Below are 17,839 nucleotides of genomic sequence, written 5' to 3' on the forward strand. Positions count from 1 at the left end.
AATACTATAAGTTCACTCAAGAAAATGTACAAGTATACTTGCAGTAAAAAATATTAAACTAGTAGTTTATTTAGAGTATACTTTAAAGTGTACTTTTATAAACTAAAGAGTGGGCTACAAGTATATTAACTAGTAGTATAGTTCATATTATAGTTGTTGTACTTTAAGTTTACTTCGTAAAATAAACTTGAAGCATACTTGTTTTTTGTAATGGCATCTGATCATATGTTTTGTATGTGCAATCTGAATCTACAAAGTACAGCTTTCAAATGAATGTATTGAAGGAATAAGTACAATATTTCCCTCTGAAGTAGTGGGAGAGAAGTGCATGGAATTGAAATACTCAAGTATAGTGCAAGTGGTTAAATTGTGATTAAGTGTGAGATAAATGGTCTTGTTTCTAAACCACATAGTGCTGGAATGTCAACTGGAGTCATGTGCCATCACACTTTGTAGTACATTGAAGAATGTAGATTGTGATGATTATGAATCCACACATACAGCTTGCTATGCTTTCATGCTTTCATTTCAATGTAGGCTGTTATGAGGACTAAAAGGAAAAATATCATTTTTTTATGAACAATATACAGAACAGTCATGAATTCCATGTTTATTTGACAGTTATATACCTGGGTATAACAAATTAAACTGAGGACATACATTTGACTATATATCTTGTAGCAAAAGGACAGTAGCACACCTAACATGTGACATTGACATTAGTTAAAAAAGCTGTTTCTAATATCTATAGAACATAGACACATTTAATGGCTTGTATTGTTTGCAGTACAAAAGCGCTTACCAGTCAATGCACAGTGGATTCACAGTCAACTAACTAAAATATACTTCTATTTTAATCAAAATGTCTTCAAATTGAAAAAGAAGTGGCTGAATACAGCATGTGTAAAATCATTAATATGGTTACAGGCCTTTTAAAAAGCTCGAGCTGCACCATAACTTCAATGTGAACTGCTTGAATATACAGCTTTTCTTAGTTGTTCATCGATTTCTTTCATCCTGCCACCACAAAAGGAACGGTGTCCCTTACAGCATGAACATAAAAACACGGCGATCCTGTCTGTCAGTTTTGGCTCGGGGGATCACCACACCTAAGACACAGCACCACACCCTTGTCTGCATACCATTTGTTATGTGACATTCCAGCATTGGCAGCACTATTAAATCCTCATGCAGACTTTGCTATGAGGAATAAATGCAGGGAGTGTCTATTGGGATATACCGGTCAGCTCGGTGCAGCTGGTTTAGGCAAAGATTGCAGCTTTTCAACACTGTCTGCAGGTCTGTTTTTGCTACTTTGTGCACCAGACAAACATTCAGTATATGCCAGTATAAACCCAGACACTCCCAACCTCACCGCCCTCCTTTCTGTTTGGTTATTTTACAATGACCTGCATGTAACAACCTACAACCATTGATCCTTTTACTTCATGTTTCCTTAGTTTCCTTCCTCTTTTAAGCGGTCAACTATGTTTTTCCCCCTCCCGTATTTCATGCTTTGACTTCTTTTAAGCGATGGCATTAAAATGCAGGTGATAGAGTTTTTCAGCCTTTCAGCACCTTTTCTTTCAGCAGGTCCAAGATGACCTGCCTCTCTTGGCTCTCCAGCTCAAATCTCCGTTCCCTCTCTTTTCTCTCAGCTCCCACACGTTCCCTCTCCAGACTGATTTTACCTGAGAATGAAAAAAGGGAAATTAAATCTGTAATTTAATGCCCCCTGAGGATGATGACAGCATAACAGTTTAAACAAAACTGATCCTTTTCAACTGACATTTATAACTGCACAAGTCTCTTAATATTCATAAATTAATTCACTGATATTCATTCTTAAAGAGGACCTATTATGCTTTTGTGCTTTTTCCCTTTCCTTTAGTGTGTTATGTAGTTTTTTGTGCATGTAAAAGGTCTGCAAAGTTACAAAACCCAAAGTCCACAGCAAAGGGAGTTACTCTCCCCCACAGAAACACTCCTCCACTGTCTAAAACGCCTCACTTGAAGTCCCGCATTTTCTTCTGTAAAGTGGTGATGTCACCAAGTAACACATTTGCATAATACCTGCCTAGCGGGTTTGACACACCCTAAAACAAAGCTAGTTAAGTTGCAGTTAATTAGTTAGTTAAGCTCACACAAAAACAAAAGTCCTCTTATTCATTTTGAATGAAGGTAGTGCGTTATTTATTTTTTTTGCCTTAGTTTATTGCTCAATGTCATAATAACTTAATCTTAAACAGCTGTGACAAATGCTAGATCACAAGTATCCTGTCAAGTATTTTTTGTGTTTTTTAATTTCTAAAACTAATGAAAATCCATTTTGAAAGATAGAAATAACCCGGAAACCTGTTACACAGGGTTGAATTTAAAATCACGCTTCATTACTCTCTGAAAATCCTACTTCTTTGAATCTCCAGCTCCTCCCGGCGCAGGGCAAGCTCCTCCTCTCGTAGCCGTTGCTCCGCCTCTGAGCGTTTCTCCAGGAAGCTGAGGATCTCGGAGTAGGTCTGGCAGCAGCACTGGCAGGGCCTCTTGGCTGTAGGTGCCGCTGAATGCTCTGCTATTTCCTCGCGCTCTTCTTCTGGTTCTGTTGTGACAGTAATTATGTCAAAATGTTTAATTTCTGAAGGCAGAAATCAGCTACAGAGCAACATCCACGGAGCTGGCAGGGAGTAATTGCTGAAAGACACTTGGGAAGGGCAAATACTTGCTTACACACCAAAGTCTCTTTATTTTGAGTAGGAAACACTCGCTCCCCTGTAGAGGAATATCTTATCTTATTTTATCTTAGATCCCCCTAAATGTTACACACTGGTCCTTTAATGTTAACAGCCTGCTGCCACCGCAACCCAAACCCAGTGGTGCAAAATGAATGAAAATCTTTTCAAATCTCCTATTTCCTCACAGTATATACTAGATACTGCATTATCTATGCTGGATTATCAGTATCTTATAATGCCAGGAGTTTGAAAAAAAAGTGATGGAGTATTTGTGACACCAGTGTGGCTCACTTCGCTAATTCTTGGCAGCATCTTTCACTACGTGCACATGACTTACTGAGTCATATTCCATGATTAAACAAGATGTGATATGCCTCTGAGCCAGATAAAATGATGGAGAGGGAATGACCCTTGGAGTCAGAAATGAATGGATTTTCTTTCAACTATCAATTATCAAGTCTGGTCATGTCTGCTCTGAACAAAGGCTCTGAATCTGTTTTTACCTGCCGTGGGCGTCTGTGTGATGGTGATGATGGGTTTGTCCTGTTCTGGTAGACTTAGTTCTTCCATGGCTCGCTTTCTCAGTTCATCATCCTAAGAAAGATTAAGACAAGATTAAATATCACTTCCACGACAATAAGAACAAAGAAAATGAGAATAATGAGTGACAGCAGCAACTGTTACCAGCAGTGGCAGTAGAAGTTGTCAAAATAATAGCAGTACTAGAGTAGTTGTAGCAGCAGCAATAGGGGTACTATATAAGCAGTAGGGCTGCACGGTAGTGAAAAAATATCCAATTGCGATTATTTTGACTGATATTGCAATTGCAATATGTTTTGCAAAATCAGAGGGAATGATCATTTTTACATCATTATTCTCATTTTCATTGAATAATTAATAATTTCCGTTTTATTTTTAAATATACAAATGATTATGGTCTTATTTCTGTGACTTTTTTTTCTTTCTGCTATGTTTTGTTTATTGGATAGTATTTTTGATATACACTCTAGATATTAAACATATTTTTCTTCAAATCATAGGATGAGAAAGATCTATGCTCCTCACCGTGGAGGAAAAAACTGTAATTCAAAACAAATTTCCTCATTTCTACACCACCTAAATTTAAAAAGGATTAGAGCCACTGGACTATACAATAATCTGTGGTTTTAACATTCACATATTTTCAGTTGTGATGAATCATAAACTTTAATTTAATCTTTGACCAAGAACAATGTCTGTAACTCAGATGTACTGCTGTTGACAAAATAAAGACATTGCAGCATGAAGCTGTGTGATGGAGGCTCAAAATAGCTCAAAATACCCTCTGTAAAGATACATTTCTTGGTGGTGTCACTTATGTTTACCTGCTCTTCTATCTGCTAACACAACACCCACCTGGTACTTTGTGCTTTCCCCGCTGGCCAGGAGCCCCTTCTCAGCCTCCAGCTCCAACACCTCATGGAGCAGATCTTCTTTTTGGGCGTACAACCTCTCTGTTCCAAATCTGAGCAGACACATTAAACATTTCGGTAAGGTCGAGCACATCTCCAAGTTACCACACATCCAGTTATTTACTGAGGAAACATCTCCTGGTGACTGAACCAACCTGCGCAGACTGGGGAAGTCTTGTTTCTTGTAGTAGTCCAGCAGCAGCATGGTCCTCTCCCTACACCTCCTGGCATCCACCTCAAAGTTTTCATCTTGGAGGGATGCCGTGATGATCTCCCCCACACGGGCCCAGATCCGTCCTGGTGAAGAGTAATGATTTGTGAATATAGGCCGTTAACCTTGTAGCTCATAAAAACACAGGTGTCTGTGTTCATATGTCTCTTATTCAAAGCACATCATGTTTTTCCTTTGATTAGACTCTGTGCCTGTTATGTGATGGATTTCTTCTTGTATGATGTTGAATGTCTGACAAAACAGCAGCTCAAATAACAATATTACTACTAATAATAATAATAATAATACATTTTATTTGATGGCGCCTTTCAGGACACCCAAGGAAGATCTTACAAAGATAAAATAAATACTCAAACAGCAGACATAACAAGAGACATTTAGGCAGAGACGTATGCACGGGAATAAAACACAGAATGATGGACACTATAGTGAATAGGCCAGTTTTGAGGTGGGATTTGAATGTTGTGATAGTGTCAGACTATAAGGAGAAGAAACCCCCTTACTGTTTGAGTAATAAATTAAAAAATTTAAAATAAAAGTTGCTATTAATGTTTTAGATAGATATTGAATTATTCCTGGATTAAATGTCGTTGCAGCTCCACAATAAATATTTTTGACGTGTCCACATTTGGAGCTGCAGCTCTCTGCATCTAAACAGTATTTAAGTGTTTCCAGGCGGATTAGCCCTTTAAAAACAGGACTAACCTGGCTCTTTGGAGGCAAAGGGGTTCTGGCCGACGACCTCCCGCAGAAGGATGATGTCATGCCGCGCTGAGAAACGCACCTGGCGCTTTCGTGGGGCTGTGGAGGGGCCGGCGAGGGAATAACCTGAAGTTGAGAATAGAATAGAATAGATACAGCTTAGACAAATTAGAATAACGAATAGGGAACCCATCGTTCACACTGAGGAGGGTCTGGTTCAGAATTTCTCTGACCTCTGATCTCAAATAAATTATATCCAATAATCAAATTATTATTGTTATTATTATTATTATTATTAAGGTTTAAGGTACTTTATTTGTCATTTGTCAATTCCAGCAAAGCAGTCATTGGCAATGCAAATCTTTGGTCTCAGTTTTCTTCAACAATGCTCATAAAATATGTCTATATATACAAAAGGGGAAATCACGCAAGTAAATGTAAAAGCAGAATGATAATCTAAGGCATAAAATAGTGCGGTTAAAATAAATATAAACATAAGTAAATATAAAAAAAGTAATTTAAATTTGTAATTTAGTTGATGACAGTATTTCAGATGGGAAAACTGAATGTAAACAGGATGTAGAAATACAAAAAAATATACATATTATATATTATATATTATTATAGAGATACCAAATCCAACTTGGGTGTATGTTAGTGCTGAACCCACTGTTACCTAGGAAACCCATTGTTATCACTGGACCATAACCATTATACTTCCTAGCAATAAGACTGCAAGTGGTATTCATTTAGTAAAAAAAAAAATCACAGTGGATTATTTTACATCATGCATATAACTATCTAATCTATCTAAACCAGATGCTGATGTGCATTACCTCCTCTCAGTAGCCTACTTGTAGGCCTACACTGTGCAATGACAAGAGAGTTTTATCTAATGTAATCTAATCTCTATAATTATGGGGAGTAAATAAGGCCCTGTGTTAGTGGTGGTTACAGCCGTTTGTCAGTTTCATAACTGAAATCTTTGGTCTCAGTTTCCTTCAAAAATGCTCATAATATATATATATATATATATATAAAAGGGGGGCTCACGCAAGTAAATGTAAAAGAAAAATGATAATCTAAGGCTAAATCTAAAATAAATATAAACATAAATAAATATAAAAAAGTAATGTAAATGTTAATTCAGTTGAAAACTGAATGTAAACAGGATGTAGAAATACAAAAAAATATACATATTATATATTATATATTATTATAGAGATACCAAATCCAACTTGGGTGTATGTTAGTGCTGAACCCACTGTTACCTAGGAAACCCACTGTTATCACTGGACCATCACCATTATACTTCCTGGCAATAAGACTGCAAGTGGGATTCATTTAGTAAAAAAAAAAAATCACAGTGCATTATTTTACATCATGCAAGATGCAGAAGTGCATTACCTCCTCTCAGCAGCATACTTGTAAGCCTACACTGTGCAATGAGAGTAAAGTTTCTAATGTAATGTAATCTAATCTCTGTAATTATGGGGAGTAAATAAGGCCCTGTGTTAGTGGTGACAGCAGTTTGTCAGTTTCATAACTGCTGTTTGACAGATACCAGCAGCTCTGTCTCTGTCACTGCTGTGCTCCTCCTGTGTACAAGTGCAAGCAGCCGGTTGAGTCTGCAGCTACAAGAATGAACACAAAGAAACGAGACACATACAGCCTGTAAAGAAGCTCTGATAGCCCCACAGAGGAGCTACAGCACGTTCAACCGCGTCAGAGGAGGAGGAGGAGGAGGAGGAGCATTTTACGCACGAACCGAGAGAGCGATTAGGAGATGTTAATATCTAAAGTGTGTTTTGAGAGGCGCGTTAGACGTGGAGGTGGTAATGTATCTCACCGTTGTTGATCGGTACCTCCACCACCACCCGTTCCATGTTTCTGTTTAGTGCATCCGGGAACCGCCTGACGCGCACTGCACACGTCCAGTCACCAGTACACGTTGCCTACTGACGTGTAGCTCAACTTGGCACAGAATCGCAATCTGGCAAAACGGAGGAACCGCTCTTCACTTTGAGATGCACTCACTCTGCATGGCCACAAGATGGAGCCAGAGAGCTGCTGGTTAATGAGCCAGAAGAGGATGAGAGGATGGATGGATGGATGGAGTACCACTGTGTGGAGATGACTCTACTATATGTACTGCTGCTTACTGAGTACTGGGAGCATATTTTACAGCATAGATGCTCCATAGACTGTCTATAGCAGGGGTCAGCAACCTGCAGCTCCGGAGCCACATGCGGCTCTTTAGTCCCTCTCCAGGGGCTCCTTGTGAATTATTAGAAATGGAAATGAATAACTGTTTTTTGTTTGCATTTTCATTTTTATTTATCATTGTTGTAGGTCTATGGTACGATGGAGTATTAGGGCCATATTTAGGAGAAAAAATAAATCTGAGATTTACAGAATAAAGTCGTAATATTACAAGAATAAAGTCATAAGTTTACGAGAAAAAAGGTCGTAATATTATGAGAATAAAGTCGTAATATTATAAAGTAGTAATTTTACATGTTATTTTCTTTTTTCTCGTAATATTATGACTTTATTCTGTAAATCTCAGATTGTTTTGGCCCTAATACTCCATCATACATTTTCACTGTGGCCCTCACTGCATTAGACTTATATACTATATACTTAGACTATAAACTGTGTTACTTTCATCACAATGCTCAAATGTTTTGCGGCTCCAGACAGATTTTCTTTTGTTTGATTTTGCCTAAAATGGCTCTTTTGATAGTAGAGGTTGCTGACCCCTGGTCTATAGGATGTGGACAAATGGGCATTAGTTTCACAGTTTTTACTAATTATTGTACATGAACAAATACAAGAAATGAGCAGTCAGTTCTAGGGCTACAACTAACGATTATTTAATTGTCGATTAATCTGTTGTTTGGCCTATAAAATGTCAGAAAATTATGAAAAATGTCAATTGGTGTTTCCCAAAGCCCAAGATGATGTCCTCAAATGTCTTGTTTTATCCACAACTCAAAGATATTCAGTTTACTGTCATAGAGGAGGAAAGAAACCAGAAAATATTCACATTTACGCAGCTGGAATCAGAGAAATCTGACATTTTCTTCTTGAAAAATCACTCAAACCGATTATCAAAATAGTTAATTAGTTTGACAACTAATTGATTAATCATTGCAGCTCTAGTCTATAAATGTCAATATTTTGCAAAAACTAGAAGCTTTAATCAATAACTAGAAGCAAGAAATAGTACATTTTGCTAAAATGAGTTATACAGTAACACAAGATTGCAGAAACATCCCTAAAAACATGCTGAAAATAAAAAGAGGAAATGAAATTAAGAAGTCGCAAACGACTTAAGACTAATTTCATATATTAGTTACGTTAGAGACTACCTTTTTTGAGTTTAATTTCCCTGCAGGTTTACATACCAATTTTCATGCATAGGTGGAATGGACTGAAACCGAAGGCTAGCTGGAAGTTAGGAAATCAATCTAATAATTGTTGTCTTGGAAAGAAAGTGTCAGCGTTAAGGTTTACACAGTTTGTTAATACACACAACACATTCAAAACTGCCAGTAGGTCTGTATGCCTCAGTATGTATCTATCACCCTGATGTTCAAATCATTATCTTAAAAGATTCACTCTGAGAAACAATTAGTTTTGATACTTACTTTTCCTCTCACTATATCCTTTCATTCCCCTTTCTTTTGTCTTTGATATTTCACCTCCTGATATCCAGAGTCAATGTGATATTCAAAGAAATAGCAGGTGTTAAAACTTAAAGTTTAGACAATACACTACCTGTATGTGCAAATGAAAAGCATGTGAGGTCTTGTGAACAGTGCTGAGCAGCATTAACTGACCACTAGGTGTCCTCAGTTAAATGAAAATAATCGTACCACTCCTATATCATCCATATCCATGGCCCTGAAATACTATTCACTGCATCCCTTTATTCCTGCAGTTTGCTTGATTTGCAATTTCTTGGTTTGTCATTCTCTGCTTAATCCCCATATCCATCTTTTCCAACTAATGGGAATGAATACTTTTCTTATCTCTCCATCCTTCATGCAGTTACTGAGATGTTAATGAGTCACTGCCATTTTTGAAAAATGTACAGCTCGTCCACTATTGTACAGTATGCATTAGTGTGCAGCACACATTACGAACTAAAATCCCATACAAATGGCTGTCTATGGATGCCTGTCTTTGGTATTCACTGAACCAAAATATTAAATTGAAGAATGTTAACCTTTTCCTCTCATTTTCATTTGAAAGGAAGAGCCGACTGCTCCGAAGACGGCGAGAGAGATGCTGACTCACAATGTTGGACTCAACTGCTTTCTCATGCTCTACTGTCAGGATATAGTGATTATAGTTTTATAAAAATAACTTTGTTTAATCATATTTGCTCCATTTCTACCCACTGCAGCTTTAATTCACAAAACAAGGGAACACATATTATTGATCAACATATTCTTAAAACATACGGTTCATTCTGACTGATGTGAATGGATTGGACGCTAATAAAAACTGAAGACTGAAAGTTCTGTTAGATTCACAAAACTGTAGGCTACTGACTTTGCCTACACATGATATCTTGGTGATTGTTGCATGCAACAAAATAAGAAAGCACATTATATTTACCATATGACTATTCAATAGGCATTATCGGTCACTATAAGCACCATAGATGTGGGTGAATAGGGGCCTACTACGCCCAATAGTAGGTTTTATCATCTATTGACATGGTAGATCACTAAACGACAGTATAAAAGACCACAACAGTGACCTCTAGTGACCGTAGTAATTATGACAGGAGCAGAAGTGGAAGTCCGGCGCTGTAGTGTAGACAGCATGAAACTCCATATGGGGCGGCAGGCAGGGGTGATAGATGGGACACAAAACACAGGGTTTTTACCCAGGAGTTTTGAAACATAGTTATTTTAAGCTAAAACACAATGATTTGACCTAAATTCAACAAAGTAGTTTTGTTGCGTAAACATAAAGAAGTTTTTGTTTATGTTCAATACGCTTAAAGCAACCGATAACACCTATTTAATGTCCTGATAACAGTCAATTTGGGTGTTCATAACCTCTATCACATCCCTAATGTGGCCTTTGCTTTGGCTTAAAATGACTTTGAATGAATTAACTTCTGCGGTGCAATTACTTGTTGTTGCCAAGGTGATTCTGCAACCATCCATTGTTAAAAATATCTCTTCTATAGACTTCAGAGCAACTTTGAAATCAAACGGCGCACACTGCACTTTATTATTGGTCTTATGCTCCACTTCTGGGGTGGCAGAATAATATTATATTATTATTATTATATATATTTAGAATAATCTCTTCATTGAACATCTGTTTTTGAGGTTGCCCACAGATCGTATGCTGGACAGTGTGCTCGTCCTCTACTTGGTAGTTCCCCCTGCAGTGCTCATCTGTTTATTACACTTTCACACATATTTATCTGGTCTGGCAGAAACACCCCCTGCAGTTAAAACAATTATATTTTAGGCATGTAGCCAAAGATACATGACCTGTGATGAATGCCAAAACAGCAGCCTATAACATGAGTGGAAGGGGTCAAAACCAGGAGTCACATTCTCCCACATTGTCTGTTGAGCAATCCAATATCATAAAGAAGCACAAGGTGAAAAACTAAGGAGAAAATGAATAAACTAGGCGGATAAGATGGAAGATGTTTCCAAGGATAAGAGTCTCCCGGTCATACTCCTCACACTCTGTCGTTGCGACTTTGGCATTTTTCTGAGCAAACACACATTTGCATGACATTGCTGCTGACATAATGAGAGGGAGATAAGCAGAGAAGCAGACCCGGGACCTGGCAACCTGCTACGTCGTACTCATTTGATTATTTGGTTAGGGAGTGTTTTGAGGACACAGTTGGAGGGAGGGAGGGAGGAATGAAAGCAGGGATGGAGGGAGAGAGAAAGCATGCAGGGAGGACAGACTGGGGCATGAATGAGTCACAGTTGCTTTCTTTCTTTTTTTTTTAAAGAGAGGAAATCAACTTTGTTTCCTGCATTGGTGACTTTAGAAGAGAGTTAATGGAACATGGCACTGTTCCAAGTAAAGGCGCTATGCTGCCCACGCTCTCATTACTGGTGACTGTGATGCTGAGTGTTATTTAGAAACTCCTGGACTGAAGAGAGACACCGGGCACGAATGAGAAACAGCTTGTTGATTCAATATGAGAGAGGGTGGTAAGATAATCAAATTACTTTTATTGAATGTCATCATAATCATTATCAACGCTGTGATTACAAAGTATACGCATCGTCACCATGGTTATGCACATGAAAGAATGGAAAGCAGGCGAGCTCCAGCTGCCTGCACACCAGCAGCTGGTGTCCTCAGTGCTCGCATGTCAGTGGATTGTTAATGAGCCAGCACACACAGTCCTGGTCTTGCCACGATCACAGAACTTTTATAATTAAGTGTTTCAGAACAGATTGACCTCCTTGACATCAACAAGACGAGTTTTTCCTTTTAGCAGCAGTCTGACATCCCTACAAATTGCCTCCTCTCTTGAGGAAAAAAAAGCATGTTTCTGCCTTCGGACACATTTTTGTGCATCTGCTCTCCCATTTTGCAGCAGTATTATTTTATGTATTATATTCACTGTGCTCAAGTTAGTTATAAATAGTTGATATATATATTAGGGATGTCAATCAATTAAATATTCAATCACGATTAATCGCAAATTAATAGCACATTTTTTTATCTGTTCAAAATGTACCTTAAAGGAAGATCTGTCAAGTATTTCTTATCAACATGGGAGTGGGCAAATATGCATTGCTTTATGCAAACGTATGTATATATTTATTATTATTACTTGCCCCAAACTGGATGTGATTATCATAAAGTGGGCATGTCTGTAAAGGGTAGACTCATGGGTACCCATAGAACCTCATTCACATATCTTGAGGTCAGAGGTCAAGGGACCCCTTTGAAAATGACCATGACAGTTTTTCCTCTCCAAAATGTAGCGTAACTTTGTAGCGTTATTTAACCTCCTTTGCAACAAGCTAGTATGACAGGGTTGATATCAATGGATTCCTTGAGTTTTCTAGTTTCAGTATGATGTCAGTATCTTCACTCTAGCTTTAAGACGGAGCCCGCTACAACCTCCGAAAGATCGATTGCGTTAATGCATTAAAGAAATTAGTGGCGTTAAACCGAAACTAATGCAATCTGATCAGCAGTGCTGCAATAAATGCTACTTTCATAGTTAGTTGTTTAATTTTTTGGTGCTGTTGAATTCAATTCAACCACACCACAAACTGCAGCCTCCAAAATTACCATACAGTTGAATCATTGAATGATCATCGAATCAACTCTACTTTGCAATATAATAGCAGCACATTAAACACAGAGATTCAGCTTTAATAAATTACACTCTGTAATCATGAAATTTACATAACACCCACATTAAAATGTCAATGTATTTTATAAACAGATACAAAATGAAAAGAATAAAAGCTTAATTGTGCTGTGTAAAAGAAAAGTAAATGTTGTTTTGTCCCAAAATATGCAGAACCGCCACATTGGTTTCTGAGAAGCAGAGAAACATAAGAACAGGAAGCAAACTCAAAAAAAGGAAGTGCATTAAACAAAAAGTTTGTCTAGTTGGTTAATTATTAGGTAATGAGCTGCTTTTTAAGATATTCCATCGAGGTTTGGGAGTCCTCAGGCTGTCAGGAATCTGCCCTCATGTTGAGTTGTAATATTTCCCCTTTGTTCCTGGCACGTTGACTATGAATGTGCTAAATGTCAGCAGGAGTTATCGGAGCCAGATCAAAGAGAGGAAATGATGACATATTATCTGCAACAAGTGTAAGAACGGGGGGAAAAAAAACATCCCTAGCTCTACTATTAGAGATGAGCTAGAAGCATCATCTCATCTGCCTCGTGAGTGATAAATAGTAAATGTATGATCATGTGTACATGTTCAGTTTCTGCTTCCTGTGTCATGTTTTGCGCTTGTGGTATCCATGACAACAAATGGGGCGACAAGGCATCTCCCATGTGTCCTTTTCATTCAGTCTCACTCATCTGTGTCCTTGTTAAGACACACAGACATACTGAGCACTTCAGTCAATGTCAGATTACAAAAAACTACAGTCCGAGGGCTGAGTTTACACATTTGGATTCAGCAAGTGTCTTCTTGAAGGACAATTCAGCAGGCGGAGCAGATGTTTTCTCACAGGCAGCTTTCATTACATCCAAGAAGCCTTTCTAACCACTAAAACACCCTCGGCGTGACTGAAGAGTGTCAGTCAAATTCAACATCACAGATAAGTAGAGACTCCCTGCTGAGCTTCAAATTCAGTTATGAAAACTTAAAACAAAGGCTTTTCTGTTTCATTTCTTATCTGTGCAGCCAGAAACTCGTATCTGCAACTTTGTTAATAACCCTCAAATTTGACAATTAACGCTTTCTGATTGCAGGCTGAGAACACGTCTGCAAAAGCTTTGAGGCGTGAGCAGCTATACATTATCTCTCAATTCAACACTTCCAACTCGTTAAATACCGCCGCTTGGTCAGTGCCCCTCGGCATCGGAAACCGACGCACGGGGTACCCCTCTTGCATTACTTTTTGACGGACCAGGGACGGTGTGTCAATATACGTTTTTTACATGCATGGTGTCCTTTCAAAATAAACTTCCACTTTCATAGGAAGTTAGGTTTAGGCAACAAAACCACTTAGTTAGGTTTAGGAAATGATTGTGGTTGATGTTAACTGACTAAAAACTCACGTGAATCACAGGACTGACGATACTAACGACTCACGTGACTAACGAGTCACGTAACTAATGACTGACAAGACAAAATAAGTCAATTTCACGTTTTAATTTCACACAGGACACAAACAGCAGTCTCCTGGTTGAAAGTCCTGTGTTTGTTTGAGACTGGGTGGCTGAATTATAGAAAAAAGAAAAGTCAAGAAAAAGCAATTTAAGAAAAATCTAGGTTAAAGGGTCAGTGTGTTGGATTAGGCAGCATCTAGTGGTGAGGTTGCAGATTGCAACCAACTGAAACTTCTCCAGTGTGCCAACCTTGTCGGAGAACTACAGTGGCCAATGAAAACATGAATGTCCCTATCTAGAGCCAGTGTTTGTTTTGTCTATTCTGTGCTACAGTAGAAACATGTCGGCCGGCCCCGGAAGAGGACCCGCTCCCTATGTAGATATAAACGGCTCATTCTAAGGTAACAAAAACACAACAATTCTTTTCAGGTGATTATACACCAATGAAAACATATTAATATTAAATATCAAGTACATTGTTAAAGTGATAGGTTACTCTTATTTGCTTTCTTGCTGAAAGTGATCTATAAATGAATGTGGTTTTAGCTGACGTGTGTCGCCTCACTGTTTTGACCGATGCTCGTTCATGTCTATGTAGAGCGAGCACAAGCGCGAGCAACAGGACGCTGACTTTTGTTGACTTAACGGCCACAGGTGTCACTGTTAACAAGCAATTTCTGATTCTTACATAGTGTCCCTTTAAAACATCCATGAGCAGGGCATGTCAACTTCTTAGAGCCTTATAATCACCATGAGGTTGCCAGGCAACCAGCAGCAACTTGACATGTTAATTAGTAAGCTTTGGAGGTGTTAATGTGGCCGTATTTTTGAACTATGGAGAGAGCCAGGCTGTTTCCCCCGCTTCCAGTCTTTATGCTTTATAGCTTCATATTTAACCAACATGCTATAGACCGATATTGATCTTCTCATGTAACTCTCAGCAAGAAAGGAAATTGTCAAACTATTCCTTTAAGAGATGAAGATTGCCATCCATTTTTAATTCTGTTGCATTGTAAAAGTGAAACAAGAGTCTTCAGCCAAGCTAGCAGCTCTGTCCAACAGTTGTTGAGATCACTTAAAGTTTGCAATAATGACACTGAATCTTGAGATACGATTTCATTTATTACATTTGCAGCTTTTAACTGAGAACATTTAAGAACCCTGTATACCCTGAACATTATAAAAACAGGTCCTTATAGGTCTTCACCCAGCCGTTTTACAACACATGCAGCCTTGCATCAGAATCCACCGGAGTTTATTACATGGCACGACCAAATGAAACAAGAAGTGAGAGTATGCCGTCAAGTCACAGTAACCATAGTAACAAAGCAGTGACAGACACTGTACCTCTCGTTATCACCCGCCTGCTCCTAGGCACACAAACAAGCACAGGTAGGCTAAACACACACTTCTTTCTCATTTATTTAGGCCTATTTCTCACGCACATATACAAAACACGTTGTGCTAACTCCTGTTATACGCACCGAGCTGTGCAGAAGGGGTTCAGGATTACGGTGTTTGAATGACAGTCGTGCCCTTTTCACATGGCGTTCACTGAGAGCTGCCCTTGTGGGAACTCACAGCGTTTTCACTAAGGATGACTCACACTGAAGATTAGACCCCCCCTAACTTTGTGCCCTTCCACTCTCTCTCTCTCTCTCTCTCTCTCTCTCTCTCTCTTTTTCTACATCTCCCCTGCTTTTGGCCACTTCCTCTCTCTGTCTCCCTCTCCTGCGACACTGCGTCTCTCCTAAGAGGCTACATGATCTGTACCGCGTCTCTAAGAATTTTCCTCAAAAAAAAATAAAAACCTTGAATCCTGGCTTGACTCATGCAGTTAGAGGATGTTAACACGCCCTCCAGCTGGTGTGAACAGCTGGTTTTATGTCCAAATGTGAACACTGACGAACAGAAACATGTCACACACTCGAAGTCCCCACACACAAAAATAATGACTGATTAGATGAAGGTCTCCGTCAGGGCCAAGAGCTATATTTATTCTCTGTGCAGCTCAACCGTGGGAACAGACTTGGAAAGTTAATGTTTTAACTCTTTACTTTGCCCTGCAGATGATAGATATTGTGTTTCCAAGATATTCTAGCACCTGTTTTACTAACCATTACTGTATTTTTTTAAACTTAGGTTACAAATACAGTAGTTCTGTTTTGGCAAAATGGTTTATATGGTTTAATATTTAACATTTTAAGAGAAATTTCCCCATCAGATTATCCACCGAGTAGCATCTTCCTGCAATAGAGGAAGCTGCAGTTTCAGGACTATACAGTTCTAGGGCTGCACGTCTAGAAGTCTAGTTTTTCAGTAAGGTTACTTCATTGTTTTACCATTTTAATTAAGTTTAAATAAAATAATAGACTGTCTGTTAACCCCCACAATATGTATTATAAGCCATGTCAATAACATGTTATTTGTAGGGCTGTCATAGTTAACGCAATAATAACGCGTTAACGCATTTTCGTTTTAACTCCACTAATTTCTTTAAACGAATGAATGCAATCGATCTTCCGGAGGTTGTAGCGGGCTCAGTTTTAAAGCTAGAGTGAAGATACTAGCATCATTTGAAACTAGAAAAACATAAGAAATATGTTGGTACCAACCATGTCATACTAGCTTGACGAGAACAATTTATTTTATTTATTTATTTAAATACATTTTGGCGAGGAAAAACGGTCATGGCCATGAAAATGGGTTCTATGGGTACCCACGAGTCTCCTCTTTACAGACATGCCCACTTTATGATAATCACATGCAGTTTGGGGCAAGTCATAGTCAAGTCAGTACACTGACACACTGACAGCTGTTGTTGTCTGTTGGGCTGCAGTTTGCCATGTTATGATTTGAGCATATTTTTTATTCTAAATGCAGTACCTGTGAGGGTTTCTGGACAATATTTGTCATTGTTTTGTGTTGTTAATTGATTTCCAATAATAAATATATACATACATTTGCATAAATCAAGCATATTTGTCCACTCCCATGTTGATAATAATAGTATTACATACTTGACAAATCTCCCTTTAAGGTACAATTTTGAACAGATAAAAAATGCACAATTAATTTTTTGCGATTTAATATTTTAATCGATTGACAGCCCTAATTATTTCTATTTGGTTAAAAAGTTACGTAACAAAAGTAACAATACTTATTTTAACCCAAACCATGATCTTTTCTTTCCTAAACCTAACGAAGTAGTTTTGTTGCCTAAACCTACATTGTTTCTGTGGTGCCATCACCATGTAATGTGATGTTAAGAGGTCATGGTCATTTTTGTGAGATCATGTTGCAGCGGACAGAAAGCAATATTTAGGTGGTAAATGCTTGTCCTGAAATTGCAGCCTCCTCTATTGCAGGAACATAATATTGGTATCCACCTCGTCTCATATATTACTTACACACACCTATATAACAAGAATAAATCCTTTCCTTTTTGTTTTTCTACCATGGCTGTCGTTTCAACAGTATTGGCACACATCTAATCCCCCTGTGACCCTCCATGACAGCACCAGACATGGTTGCTGGGTGATATGTGACCCAAAGCCTCTATGACAGTGTTGAGACTGAATATCAATTTTAATAAAAGAGACAGCTGTATCCATCCCAAGGACTTCTTTGGACTAAACCATAAAAGATGAACACTGCAGGGATGAGAAACAAACTGGGAGATTCACTAGAAATGCATAATCTATAATAATGATTTAAGAGACTCTCAATTAGAATCTACTGTAAAAACAATGTATCTCCAATATGTCTATATATTTTCCAGCCAGGAAAAGCTGCCTTGTGTTTATTTATTCTAATAGTGGTTGTTACTTTATCTACCAGAGCGCAAGAGGGAATCAGAGGCTCAATTATGGTAATTTTTTTTGCAATACCAAGTATGCGGTGTT

General features: G+C 38.2%; 1 protein-coding gene across 1 annotated transcript; it reads right to left on the reverse strand.

Moving 5' to 3' along the window:
* Positions 1 to 597: 597 nt before the first annotated feature.
* Positions 598 to 7,137, reverse strand: si:dkey-45d16.4 (trichohyalin). Its single transcript, XM_037762355.1, has 7 exons — positions 6,964 to 7,137; positions 5,118 to 5,240; positions 4,336 to 4,477; positions 4,125 to 4,233; positions 3,233 to 3,323; positions 2,411 to 2,596; positions 598 to 1,691 (listed from the first exon to the last, which is right to left on the reverse strand). The coding sequence occupies exons 1-7, from the start codon at positions 6,998 to 7,000 to the stop codon at positions 1,564 to 1,566; spliced, it is 816 nt and encodes a 271-aa protein (XP_037618283.1). The 5' UTR covers positions 7,001 to 7,137; the 3' UTR covers positions 598 to 1,563.
* Positions 7,138 to 17,839: the final 10,702 nt, after the last annotated feature.

The sequence above is a fragment of the Sebastes umbrosus genome, chromosome 3 (assembly GCF_015220745.1).
Source record: "Sebastes umbrosus isolate fSebUmb1 chromosome 3, fSebUmb1.pri, whole genome shotgun sequence".
Classification (NCBI taxonomy): Eukaryota; Metazoa; Chordata; class Actinopteri; order Perciformes; family Sebastidae; genus Sebastes; species Sebastes umbrosus.